This window comes from Ursus arctos, unplaced genomic scaffold (genome assembly GCF_023065955.2).
Source record: "Ursus arctos isolate Adak ecotype North America unplaced genomic scaffold, UrsArc2.0 scaffold_7, whole genome shotgun sequence".
Lineage (NCBI taxonomy): Eukaryota > Metazoa > Chordata > Mammalia > Carnivora > Ursidae > Ursus > Ursus arctos.
In genome coordinates, this window is record NW_026623089.1 from 32,560,832 (window position 1) to 32,574,688 (window position 13,857).

At 49.4% G+C, this 13,857-nt stretch overlaps 1 protein-coding gene and 1 long non-coding RNA gene across 2 annotated transcripts; both read left to right on the forward strand.

Moving 5' to 3' along the window:
* Nucleotides 1–4,590: 4,590 nt before the first annotated feature.
* On the forward strand, nt 4,591–12,425 carry RBP4 (retinol binding protein 4). The gene is made up of 6 exons (XM_048218958.2): nt 4,591–4,695; nt 4,840–4,967; nt 5,084–5,220; nt 5,353–5,459; nt 10,338–10,550; nt 12,146–12,425. Exons 2-6 carry the CDS (start codon nt 4,857–4,859, stop codon nt 12,181–12,183), a joined length of 606 nt encoding a protein of 201 aa, XP_048074915.1. The 5' UTR covers nt 4,591–4,695; nt 4,840–4,856; the 3' UTR covers nt 12,184–12,425.
* Nucleotides 5,466–9,697, forward strand: LOC130543008 (uncharacterized). Its single transcript, XR_008957983.1, has 2 exons — nt 5,466–5,600; nt 6,253–9,697. It is a non-coding gene; the product is annotated as an uncharacterized LOC130543008 (long non-coding RNA).
* Nucleotides 12,426–13,857: the final 1,432 nt, after the last annotated feature.

The following is a 13,857-nucleotide window of genomic DNA, read 5'->3' on the forward strand; positions in this document are numbered from 1 at the left end:
AGAATAATATATTTTTTAAAATTACCCCAACAGACCACTTAGAATGAATTTCTAATACTACATGTATTGACTTTATTGAACTTCGCTGTTTAATTTTTATGTCAGCATTTCTAAAATATTGCAGACATTGATTATCATTTATTTAGATAAAACAACTCTGAAACAATAACCAGGTCAATGTGAAAACTCCATTCCATTTACTCAGAATATTTTTAGAAATATAAGCCACAAGGTATTGATAATAAAATTAGTGATCATAAGAATAGCTAACATTATAATGTATAATCTGTGCCAGGTACTCTTCTAAGACACTTACACATATTATCTCATTTAATTCTTGCAATAACCCAATGAGGTGTGGGTACTATTATTGTCTTTACTTTACAGGCAAGAAAGCAAAGCACAGAGAAATTAAGTAACTAGCTCAAGGTCACACAGCTAGTAATAGTGACCTACCCCAAAACTGCCAGTTTAAATAGGATTATATTAAAAAGGGTACATATGAGGTACACAAAACATCATACTAGCTGCTCTAGGGGAATATACAAAGACATTTCCTTTAAGGAATTAAATATATATATCAGAAAAAATACATACATATCAGAAAATGTTATTAAACACCAATTTTTTAAAAAGTTAAATAAAAATTCCAGGAACTTTTCTTAAAAGCCTACAGAGGGGCACCTGGGTGGTACAATCAGTTGAGTGTCCCACTCCTAGTTTCGGCTCAGGTCACAGTCTCAGGGTTGTGAGATTGTGCCCCATGTCACGCTCCAGGCTCTGGGCTCTGGGCTCTGGGCTCAGCACAGAGTCTGCCTGGGTTTCTCTCTCCCTCTCCCCCTCCCCTTGTGCACTCTCTGTCTCTCAAAGAAATAAATCTTTTTAAAAAAGCCAGATGTACCACAGATGTACCAAAGAATGGTTTCTCTTCCTTACACTTTCTGCTTAGCAAGTTTACATTTTTCAATAGTCTACCCTACTAATAAACACATGTAACACCTAGCTCTATCATTGCTAACATTTTCCACTGCAGTTAACCGTTTCTGCAGGAGGCAATGCTTATATAATGGCCAAACCACAGCGCCTGAGGTTGAGGCACCAACGCAAATCCAACAAGGTCTTGCATTAGCCGCGGGCACGCCAGATCATTATGCTGAATTTACTCTTCGGCTCCATCTTCGCCAGATTCTCTGTTCCTACCATTACTCATCACCCAAAGGCACCCCCTAAAGGTAGGGGTTTCAGGCACATCCCGGCAGCCAAGTGCAAGTGGGCTCTTTCACCTTCATATCTGCTCACAGGAACCTCTGCGCACACCTAATTGTTGGGTGTGACCCAATGTCTCAGAAATAACTCCCTTGGTGGGATCCACAGGATTTTCCCCTAAATTGAAGACCCTGACTGATGGCTTTGTAGCCACTGAAAGAAACCTTACTGAAAATATTAGTTTGACTCTTTGTACCTGAAAAAGTTGGCTGAATAATCTTTTCATTTTCCCACCAATTATTCTGGCATCTTTTAAATGTAGTCAGAAGATAAATGCTACCCCATTTCCTTGTTTTCCATTTTCTTTGGCCTCTCTGTCAGGGTGTGGATGTCGATGTCAGCTTGCACAAAATGGAGCTGGTTTGAAACGTTTCATTTTTATGAGGGCAAGGACATAAAGTTCTTGCCATAGCTCTTCTCTCAATTATTAACACATCTTTCCCTCTTTCCCAGGAGCCGCGGACTCGCTTGCTGCCGTATTTGTTAAGGCTGCACTGGCTTCTGTTACAGGTAGCCCCCTCAAAATCACAGCAGCTTCATCCAGTGGAAGTTAACTTTTCATTCACAGAAAGTTAGTTGCTGGTGGGGTCCCAGGTGGATGGAGGCTCCACCAGCTGGCAGATGAGAGAAGAGGGACAGCAAGGCTAATTGGACGGGCAGCTTTTACAAGTCCTGTCTGGGAGAGACACACAGCACTTTTGTCCACATTCCATCCACCGGCCTTAGGCCTGTGGCTTTATAGAGCTACAGGGAGTGGGGAGGTGCCCTCTGGCAGAAAATTCTCTTCCCAAAACTCTACACCACGGAAGAGGAGTGCGAATTTTTTGGTGGAAGACTAGCTAGCCACCTCTACTACAAGTGTTAAATTCTGAGAAATTATATATTTTTAAGATTATTTATTTATTTATTTGAGAGAGAGTGAGTGAGCGAGAGAGAGAGCATGATCGGGAGAAGAGGCAGAGGGAGAGGGAGAAGCAGGGAGCCAAACGTGGGGTTCGATCCCAGGACTCTAGGATCATGACCTGAGCTGAAGGCAAATGCTTAACCAATTGAGTCACTCAGGCGCCCCCCGAGAAATTATATTTTAGAAACAATGACCTGTGGCCAAATCTTTTTAAATAAATATTTTATGAAGTTTACCTAACATGATTAATTTCAATAAAACACATTAAGTCAATATCTATTATTGAGCACCTAGTAAGTGCAAGTCTCGATAAATCTCATGGAAAAGTTGGGAGGAGGGGAAGATAACAAGATGAATGAATCATGGTCTGTTCGTGAAGTATGGCAGAAAATGAACTTTTTTGTATATTATATACAATCACAATTACATCCATTAAGATGTGATTTAAAACATAATCTTATTGCTAGAAAAAGAAAAATGTTTGCAACGAGAGTATTTGTTTTGTTTCCTGATTAAACAGTTTCACTGTAGGAAAATTTGGAAAGTACAAAAAGTACAAATCAAATGTCCTTAATTCTATCACGTGGAGGTAATCATTGTGAACATTTTTTCCTGTTATATATATACATGCATATTTGAAAAATTATTTTATGAGGACAAATTTCAAAGCACTGAAGTTAAAAAACATCAGTTGACCTGTATTCACCTATTTGTAATCATGAAGAAATTCGAGAGAGAATGCCAAAATAAACTGTTTTTCTTTGCTGGTATCTGGGACACCAAGGTTCACGATTTATCATTAAAAGAGAGAAGGAGAAACAGTTACAGCGCCTCTCGGGCATCTAACACACAAATGAACAAATATGTTGCTGCAAAACCAATCCGCATAACAAAGCACCGAAGTTCCCTACATTCATTCAACATTCATGTAGTATGTGCAAGGACCATCAGAATATGTTCTAGAAGAAACAGATGAAAGGGATGGGGCTGCAATAACTGTCCAAAGGCAATTAGGCTCAGCCAGGAGCTCTCCCTCCATTCCTGGATGTGTTGGAGAGAAGCTGGAAGACCTTTGCATTCTGGAATGTCGAGGAGGGAATCCAAGCACTGGACAGGAGAAAGATGCCCTACAGTCATTTCCCACCCAGGGTGCATGGATGCTTCCACGGTGCAGCCCCACACATGGTCCCTGCAGAGGCAGCTCTTATAGGAGCTATTTGGGATTATACATCCTGGGCCAAACTGGCCTAACCGGTTAGGTGGTTGGCCAGAAACAGGGCTTTCATAGCTCTGGGGCAGGAAGGAGTTAAATGCACCATCCTTGGCACCCCAGAGACACCCTAAAGACTCAACTGGGAAGCAGCAATGGAAGGAAGTGGCAAGTGGAAGCAGAGAACCAGACAGGTACATGTCCAAAGAGTTATAGGAAGGTACCTATTTCTTTGTCATACTGCTGATGGCCATTCAAGTCAAAAGCTGCATCTTGTGACTTCTTTGATCGATTAGAGGAACTGTAACTCTGAATGACATGGTCAGTAAATTGTACCATCAAGTAGGCAAAACAACAAAACTAGTCACAGCGTTTTGACTCAATCGGCCGTTGACTATAGAATTTTGTTCACCTTCCCGCTTTTGTCCGCTCCTCAGTGAACTCACGGTAGCTGTCTTGAAAACAAAACAAAACTCCACTATGGCTTTGCAAACACATTGCGTCATAAACAATTGATAGAGGTGCTTCCAGGTGGTTTGAGCAAAGTGCCACAGAGCAAGGAGGCGACCATTGAGGTTGCTAAAGTATTTCCTGCCCTGACCACGGTGCGTTTCTGGAGAATATTTAACAGGGAGGGTTTTAATGCTTCTAAAGATGTTGAAACTAAAGAACAAATATTGACCCAGAAGGTACCACAACTCTCCTGAAAGAGAGTAAAATACATCCTTTATAAAATGAAAAACTACTTGGCCGAAATATTCCCAACCCCCTGCACAACTGGCCCTCAGAGGGCAGAGAGGCCAATCTGGCAGGGCTGGGGCTCGGGCGCTCAGGCACCGGCCAGCATCACAGGTCCCCTCTCTCTGGGAGGCCGCGGTCCTCGCGCCAGGCCGACTCGCGCCTCCAGCCAGAGCAGCCGGGGGCCCCGAGGGCACCCCAGGCCGCAGCTGGCGGCCGCTGGCACGAGCGCCAAGTGACCAGGCCAGGGCTTGTTCCCGCGGCTCGGCGCCGTGGGGAGCTGGGCTCAGCCGAGGCCACCCCGCGCGGCAGCTCCACCGCCCGCGGCGGCCCTGGAGGTGCGGCTCCCGCCCAAAGGGACCTTCCCTGCGCCCAGGCGGCGGTGAGTCAGGGCGCGTTATGCAAGTGCTGGCCGGCCGGCCGGCGCCTCCCCTCGGTCTTTCACCCCGGCCGTTACGAAAGCGCGACCCCCTCCCGCCCCGGCTATAAAGCGGCCCGGCGGCCCCCGCGGCGCGCTCGCTTCCCTGGCTCCACGCGCGCCCGACGCCGCGGCCAGGCTTGCGCGCAGCTCCGCGCGGTGAGCTGCGGCTGGGCGGCCGGGGGCCGGGGGGCCGGGGGGCCGGGGGCAGCGGGCGAGCCGGCGGGCGCGGGCGGGCGGGCGCGGACGGACGAGCAGGACCGGGGGCCGCGGCCAGGCGCTGACGGCGCGCGGTCCCCGCAGGGAGGAATCCGGGCACGATGGCGTGGGTGTGGGCACTCGTGTTGCTGGCGGTGCTGGGCAGCGCCCGGGCGAACCGCGATTGCCGGGTGAGCAGCTTCCGAGTCAAGGAGAACTTCGACAAGGCTCGCGTAGGTATCGGCCAGGTGGCCCGGTGGCCGCGGTCCCCGGTCCCCTGCGTTCTCCCTTACCGGCGGCCGGCCTTGCACGCCGGGCCCCCCAAACCCTGCGCTCACCTCTTTCGCAGTTCTCCGGGACCTGGTACGCCATGGCCAAGAAGGACCCCGAGGGCCTCTTTCTGCAGGACAACATCGTCGCCGAGTTCTCTGTGGATGAGAATGGCCAGATGAGCGCCACGGCCAAGGGCCGAGTCCGTCTTTTGAAGTCAGAACTCCCCCACTCCCCAGCCCCCAGCTGAGCACCAAACCCAGACTGGAGAGGGAGGGGAGCATCGGGGTGGGATGGAGGGAGGAAGCCCTTTGCCGGCCTGGCTCAGAATCTCCTTGGCTTTTGCAGTAACTGGGACGTGTGCGCAGACATGGTGGGCACCTTCACAGACACCGAGGACTCTGCTAAGTTCAAGATGAAGTACTGGGGCGTAGCGTCCTTTCTCCAGAAAGGAAGTGAGTAGTCAGTTCCGTGGAACCGCCTCTGGGGATGGGGGCCATACCTGACCAAATTGCTGGGTTTCTTCTCCAGTGGCAGCCTGGAAAAGAATGGTCTGTGCGTGGCAGGATTCCTCAGCAGGGCCTGAGGTTAAGGAGGTGAGACTGGGACTAGTGAGGCCCCCTCCCGGCCCACCTTTCACCTTCATCTCCAAAAACCTGGCCCAAGCTCAAAGGGACTTTGGGCTTGTCAGGTGACCTCCTTCTGCCATTTTCGTGTCCAGCCACTGTGCCAATGTGTGTCTTCTCCATGCTCAAACATCCCACCTCCCCAAGACCCATCCCACATCACCACCACTCAACCTGGTTTTGTATTTCTTCCATTTCATTGGGCTGAATCCCTGGGACAGCTTGATTACTCGGGGACCCCCAGCAGAGGCTGGGAGACCCTCATCCAAGGAGGGAGGGAGCCTTGTGCACAGGGTTGGCTCACTCCCGGTTGACCTACCTGCAGATGCTGGGATACTGAGCCAGTCATAGTGTTCTGGGTGGCACTGACCTCTTCCCTTCTTCTAAGCATTGAAATTCAGATGGGGGACAGGGTGTTGTAGACTCTCAGAAAAGCATCCTGCAATTCGGGCTGATCAAAAGAACACAACATTTACATGCCCTTTCTACTTTCTTTCCATTTCTCTTAAGTTTCAAATCTGGAATCTCTTTGGTACCTAGAGAATAATGCTGGCCAGGGGGGGACACATCATGGGATCTTAGAGATGGAGAAATAACTGTATGATGGGGGTTCAATATACAGATGAATAAACTGAGACCAAGAGAAGGTAGCGATTTGCCCGTGGTCATACAGAGTTGTGGGAGCCAGTGTCAAAAGCCAGGGGTTCCAACTCCCAGGTAAGTAGTAAAAATTATTTCAAATAATGTAGCAAAACTTGCTAGAATGATTCATTTAGTGTGAAAAGTAAGCTTTTCCGATAACGAATTACAAAAATCAATACTGGGGGTACAAGTGTACTGATTTTTAGTAAATGTAAACACATAATGCTCGGATGCATTTTCAGATGCACTCCTGAGAGGACTAGGGTTCTGTGGGTAGTGTATTTGGGAAGGGTGGGAAGGGATTCAATGAGGAGGTGGGGTTTGCCTCTTTTCTCCTCCTCCCCCTACCAAACCAGATTAGTTTTGCTTTTACCTCTGGTAGGTTGAGAGTCTATCCAGAATTTCGTTTGGAGGGAAAAAAAGAAACCCCAAACTATTGAAATCTTGAAAGTGATGGCTGCAGATATTCAGCGGGGTGGCTACAACACAGAAGCCTCAGATTTAAACCCCTTGTGAGGTCCCCTTTCAGAAAGGAGCAGTACTGCACGGCGGCCGCGCACATGGGGCTCAAGTCAGACTGCCTGAGCTCAGATCCTAACTCGACCTGCTAGCTGTGGGAACTCGGGTGTGCTCCTTATCCTCTCTGTGCCTCAGTCTCCTCCTCTGCGAAGGAGGTGATCGTGGCACCTGCCTCGTGGAGTTGTCTTACGAGGATGCTGTGAGTTAACCTGCAGAGAGTTAGAGCAGGGTCTGAGACATGTGTCCTCTGTAAGTGTGCATTATGAGGGCTTCCTTTTCTCCCAGGCACAAAATCATATTTTATCTTCTGCGCACGGGATGAGAGGTCCCACAGAGACCCCCAGGAGTTCAAGCCTCTCATTTGCCAAGTGAAGAAACTGAGGTCTCTATTAGTGAAGTGACTAGCCCAGGGCCATGTGGCTACTTAGCGACCCTACGTGACACCTCTTTGCCTAGGGCATGAGAAAGGGCATGAGCTGTCCCTCAGTTTTCTAAGTAGCCCACAAACTATGAGTTGGTGCTTCTACCTTATGTGTTTTCTGTGCTGGGGGGGAGGGGGGTGGGGGGGCATCTACAAACTCCTGCTTTTTTTTCTTGTGCCGGTTTCTTTCTTCCTTGACCTTGGTCTGGCACTACACGCTGACTTGCTCAGGAGGGTCTGAGGCCTCAGAGAGTGGCCTGCATTGTTGCTCTCTCCCCTTCTACACATGCTGCCTTTCACCAAACAGCTGTGTTTAAAACAAGGTACGCTTAGGCAGAGAAAATAACTCAGGAACAAATGCTCACTAAATGTGTGGTCATATTATTTGAAAATTAAGTGTAATAGATTTCCACAGTTACATATTAAATTTCAGCAGACTCGGACACGGCTTGCTGCCCCAGCCTGGGGCGTGCTCTGTACTGGCCTTCTGCCCCAGCTCTACCAGCAGCACACAGGACGTCTCAGGGGTTAAGGAATGCCACCGACAACCGATCTCAGTTGAATACAGGTTTCACCACTGACTGGCCTCTCTGAGCTTTGATTTCCTGAGCTGTGGAATGGGGACAAAGAATAGTCTCTGTTTCCTATGATTGTTGGGAGGACACATTAAGGTAATGCGTGAAAAATGCTTAGCCTGATGCATAATAAGTGCTCAGAAAATACCAGCTTTGATCATCACTGTTTTGGGCCTCTCCTGAAAGACCGGGACAAAGACTCTCCTTTGTCTGTCTTCCAGATGAAATCTGTCCCTCTGCGGGTAAAAGGGCCTTTGCAGGCTAAATAATGTGGGCCCGATTGTCTACAACAGTTTCTTGAAGCCGGGGTCCCTGGACCCCCTACATCTAGATCAGCTGGTTGCTTATTAAAAGTGTAGATTTGTGAGCCCAAACCCAGACTTACTGAATCGGAAAGTCTTGGGGTGGGGCCCCAGAGTCTGTAGGTTTACTGTGGTCCTTAGCATTGCTCCTCCGCACAATGAAGCTTAAGAAACTGCTCGAGACCGTTCAGTCCAAAGAATTTGGAGTTTGAAGGACCAAGTTCACTCTTTCGAGTGGCGCTCAGGCAGTTCACCTCTCGTCTCAGGAGAGAGTGTCTAGTAAAGATGGTTAGGATTTAAATTCTTCATCGTCTTTGAACTATTTAGCCAGAAAGAGTCTGGAGGTAAACCAAACCAACTTAGGCCTTTCTTTTAAAGTCAAGAACAGTAGTCAATTTTCTTAAAACCAAGCATTGAAAGTTACTTAGTTCTTATGTTAGAGTTCGCTTCTGGCAACAGTCTTGGAAAAAGGAAATTAAGCTGCAGATTGGCTGAGCTAATAGCTGCCTCGATCGTGAATCGGGGTGACATTTCAAAGAAGGGTGCATGTGTGTCTGAGGGGTTAGGCTGCTGGGGCACCTCCGACGGACACACTGAGCCCCACCACCAGGGAAGAAATGACTTTACTTGCAGAGGAGGAAGACTGCCCAGAGGCTCGGGAGCCTGTGAGGGGAGCCGGTGGTTAGGGTGAGGCCCAGCAGGCGATCCCATGGCTTCTGTTCTTGGCCCGTCTGATGCATAACTGAGCAGTCATATGTCTGGGCACCCCCAGCTCTGGCCTCCGACACTCTGCTGTGGGAAAGCCTGGGAGGTGCAGTGCTGGCTCATTCTTCCTCCTGGAGAGCCTGGGGGGCCGAACAGGGGCTCCAGGGCCCACTCCTGCACAGCTGTCCTGCAGACCTGAGTTCAGGCTGAACCCTGTCCTCGGCTGGCACTCCAGGGGTTCTCAGAGCCGAGAGGTGACTTAGGGTGGGCAAGAGAGGCTTCCCTTATGCTCTCTGATGCTGGGGAACCTGGGTTCTTCTGGATTCCTCCCCCATGGAACCAACGTAGAGCAGAGAGCATCACCGGCTACATGGCCTGGGCGTGAGATAGAAGCATAGAGGCTTTTTGTTTCTTGTTTCTTGTCCCCTCTCTCCCCAACTTACCTACTGCGCTGAGACAGTGTGGTGGAGACTTTAGGCATGTGGGCTCTGGTTCTGTCCAGCTCTTTGTGATCTTGAGTAGATTATTTAGCTTCTCTGTGCCTCAGTTTCCTCATCAGTAAGATAGAGATAGCGGCGTGCACTTTTGGGGAGGCGGGGGAATAATCGCGAAAACATGGAACCTGTCTGCATGGTGACCGATACATAATTACGTGCTCAGAAAGTCCTCGCCATGGTTCCGTGTCAATGAGAACATTAAATTAAGTAGAGATGTGCCACTTTTTGCCAAGTGTAAGGTGTTTGGCTACACTTGAGCATTGTTGTTTCTCCAGAGCAAATCTCTCCAACGTACATTCTTATTAATATTATTTCTCATCCTGCCTTTGATGACGTTTATACCACCTTTGTGTATACTTCTTCCTGGCTTATCTCCCGCTGCAGCAATAAATGAAATCCTAATTCTTCGGGGGCTCAGCTCTGCGTCTGTCTGGGGAGATCGGGAAAGTATAAGCTCTGAGAAAGAATATGTGATGTCGGGGGGTGGGCCTCTTGTACCCTGGGCACAAAAACTACTCTCCTGTGCCAGCGCGGGGAAGGGAGTCGGGTTACTAAGCCAGAATTAGGCTGGAGCAGAGTAGCCGTGAGGCCGACCATCTGAGTGGCATCCCCCAGCGGATCGAGGGGACACAGGGCTCGAAGCTGGCCGCCATCTGACGTCAGCCACAAAGGCACAGATATTGTTGGAGAATAGATGGAGAAGACAACAGTAGAAAGGTCTATTTTATGGTTTCAGTGGGCTCACATTCTTGGTGGTTCTTTGGACAGATACTAGCACATTTATTGTCAGGGTGAAAGAGAATCACTGACGTGAATGAGGTCCCCCCCCCCCCGCCCCCACGCCAGGATTCTTTTCTGTGAAGGAGAACAAGGTCCTTTCTTGTCCTTCCAATTTTATGGACGCCATCAGAATTCTCTGTAGTCTCCTGTTTCCTAGAGAAATGAAACCAGTTTCAGGAAGGCGCCCGTTTCTTGAGCCGGGTGTTTCCCCGACACCGGAGCCTGCCGAGGGAGAGGCATTGGCTCCGCGGCTTTCTGGCTTGCAGACGATGACCACTGGATCATCGACACGGACTACGACACGTACGCCGTGCAGTACTCCTGCCGCCTCCTGAACCTCGACGGTACCTGCGCTGACAGCTACTCCTTCGTGTTTTCCCGCGACCCCAACGGCCTTCCGCCCGAAGCGCAGAAGATCGTGCGGCAGAGGCAGGAGGAGCTGTGCCTGTCCAGGCAGTACAGGCTGATCGTCCACAACGGTGAGTGGGCGGCGCTGCCCGCGCGGGGGGCCAAGGACGCGCATTTCATCCGCATGTGGGAGGAAACAGGGAGTCTGAGAAGCCCCAGGGGACCTTCTTTTTAAAATTTTTAAAAGATTTTATTCATTTATTTGAGAGAGAGAGAGAGAGAGAGATCACGAGCAAGGGGGAAGCGTGGGGGGAGAAGCAGACTCCCTGCTTGGCAGGGAGCCCAATGCGGGGCTCGATCCCAGCACCCGGAGATCATGACCCGAGCCAAAGGCAGAGGCTTAACTGACTGAGACAGCCAGGCATCCCCATCTTGTTCCTTCTTGACCAGATCTTTCCCGGTACTGTTTCAGAGGGAATAGGGAAAAAGCCCTTTTCCAAAACCCTGGCACTTTTAATTAAGTAAAGCTGCAGAGGACAGGCTCTTCCTTTTTATCTGCTCCCCGAGGCCCGGCCTGTGGTCCCATGATTTTGTCCGCGGCTACACTGCCCCAGAAAGCATTTGGACTGAATTCATATTGTTCAGAGATTCAGTGGTGCCAGTGAAGGGCCGGGCAGCAAACGTGGCCATTGGTGTAAAAAGTGAAAGGGAGACATCGCCATAGCAAAGTTCAAAACAGAGCCATTTCAACAAATGCTCTTTTTCTCATATGGAACCAAATAACCGTGAAGCTGCCTAGCTGGGTTTCCTCACTTATGTTTTTTGAGATTCCCTGGAACAACCACTGAATCTTTTTATAGATGTTACCTTTGTCGGATCTTGATTTAAAAACCAATAACATTCTGGAGGAAAGTGTGCAGTCTATTTTGAAACGACACTCGCTCACTCCCACGGGAAACCGAATTTCAAAATCTAAATAGGGTAATGCTAAAAATGTAGAAAAAGAACAAAACTGAACTTTTCCGTTGGTCATCTAACTAGTTGGCCCACACGACACCCAACAGATATGAACCCAAAAGAAAAACATTAAAAAATAAGATTTTGATGCTTCATCCTGGGGGCAGTCTAAATGTAGGGTAGGGGAAGATCTCACCACAGCCTGGCCCCTTGCCACGCCATTTACCTGCATTATCCCCCTCAGGCCTCAGAGAACCTTTTGAAGGACATACTCTCATTATCCACATTCTACCGAGGAGAAAACGCGGGGCACAGGTTGCCCAAGATCTCCCATGGGTAGCTGAGCTGGATGCTAGCCAAGGTTGTTCTGTGACCCCGAAGCCCCCGATGGTACTGGCTGGTGACACGGTGAACATTCTATGAAGCCACCCACACAGCGGCTGAGGCCAGGGTGATTTGGCCCCCACTTCCCGAAATAGGAGGATGTGCCCCCGATCCTTCGCAATGCAGTGAGGCAAACTTAAGACAAGGCAAAGGAAAACTTTCAGACAGCAGATCCTATGCTGTCTGCCCCTCTCTTGTCCCCAGAGAGATTCAAAGGGTTTCAGGAAGAGCCTGGAGGGTGCCGATGAATCCCAGCCACATCCAGCTGTGACCTTACAAGACATATTTGAACACAGCCAAGCCCTAAGGCCATCACGACATTCACTGTGTGCGTTGAACACTGGGTCCATCTTTCTGTCCTCACTGACTGTTTTCTCTATTTCAGGTTACTGTGATGGTAGAGCAGAACACAGCATTTTGTAGCAATGTGGAGTTTCACTGGAGAAGTTCCCATTAATTCACACAGCCTTCAACTCGATCTTACCTTAGGAGTTTAGTTTGCCCTGCTCTGCTCCCCTCCCCTCCACAAACACTGAACCTCGGTACACCTAAACATATATGTGGGGATAAGTGAACTTGCACTCAAATGACTGTCTTTCCTGGAATTTTCTGAGGAATTAAGGCTTAGGATTCCAGACTTTGATTTATTAAAATATAGTCACCCATTTCCTGTGATCTGGGTTTTTATTTGTGCTGCATCTGTGTCAACGTGGCAAGTCCTGTAGATGGTTTGGGTGGGGTGCACTTTCATATACTAGGAAGGGCTCTTCTCTCCCTGTTCTTCATGACTTTTGGCCTATTCTGGTTCCTAATCTCCATTATTAATGACTGTGTCTTCTCCTGACCTCTTGGAAGGGGGGCTTCCCCATTAACTGAGAAAAGTCTCAACTACAAGCTTGGCCAAGGCACTGGAGGCTAAAAGGGGAGGTGAGTGTTGGCTAGGCCAGGCCAGCGGGCTCAAGGCCCCAGTTGACCCTAGGTCCATGAAGAAGGTGGGATGGTGGGCTCACCCCCAGCCCTTCATGGCCTCTAGCTCTTAATATACTTGTTAATTCAGGTGTGGCCAAAATGTTGAGGGAGAGGTGGCTGGGGACTTCCCTGGGGGAGTCAGGAGATGGGGCCCTGGAAACCAGATCCACGAGAACATCATGGTGCCTCCCACTGGAGTGTGGGAAAAGAGCTAGCTGGGAATAGAAGTGGTGGGGCTAGAGAGGAACACCATCAGTGCCATCAGCGGCACCCATGAACTCGGTGCGTCACCGCATGCAGAGCCATTTACCTTCATTGCCCAGGAGCTCCCGGGAGCCTCAGGTTTTTATCTGGAAAAAGCATCAAGGCTTTGGTACCAGTGTCTTGGTTTTAAGCCAGAATCGAGCTCAGATACATACTACTTGTGTGAATTGGAGCTGCTCAGGTGGCTTCTCTGAACCTCACTCTTGTGAACTATGGGGAAACAGTACCTGCCTGATGGGGTGCCGTGAGGATTCCGTGAGAGCACTTTGGAGCTGTGCAACCCTGGCCATGATGCCAGACTGACATCTGTGAAATGTGTGGGGAAGGGGGGAAGGGCGCGTGTGTGTAGAGATCGCTGCCTTGGAGCTGGCGTATCAAGAAGCCAGGGCCCCCTGGTCCTTCGCTTTGATGTGTTTTGTTCTCCCAGCAGCAAGGGGGGGAGACAGGCAGCCGGATATGGGAAAGCTCTGCCCGTCATTCATGCCTGACAGCAGGCTGTCGGAGCCAGACTCTTCAGCCTCAGTGTGATGATCCCAGACGCCCTTCACATAGCCACACATCACCTCACAAAACAGCTTTCATTTACCAAATCTAGTAACTAAAGATGAACAAGATCCCTGTCCTCTTGTTCTCAAGCTTGTGATCCCCATAAATCTTACTTCGGAAGCAAGCTATTCAAGAAACCTGGTGAGTAATGGCAATGAGGGCGCTGATTTACTCTGCAATGAAGATTCATTGAGCCCCTACTATGTGCCAGGCCCCCAAGCTGCTGCACGTTCCAGTCATTGTCCATCCTCCAAGTGACAGGTTCTCTTTGGCTCTGGTTTCTTCTCCCCATCTCTTTGTCCCAGGGGTATTTCATAA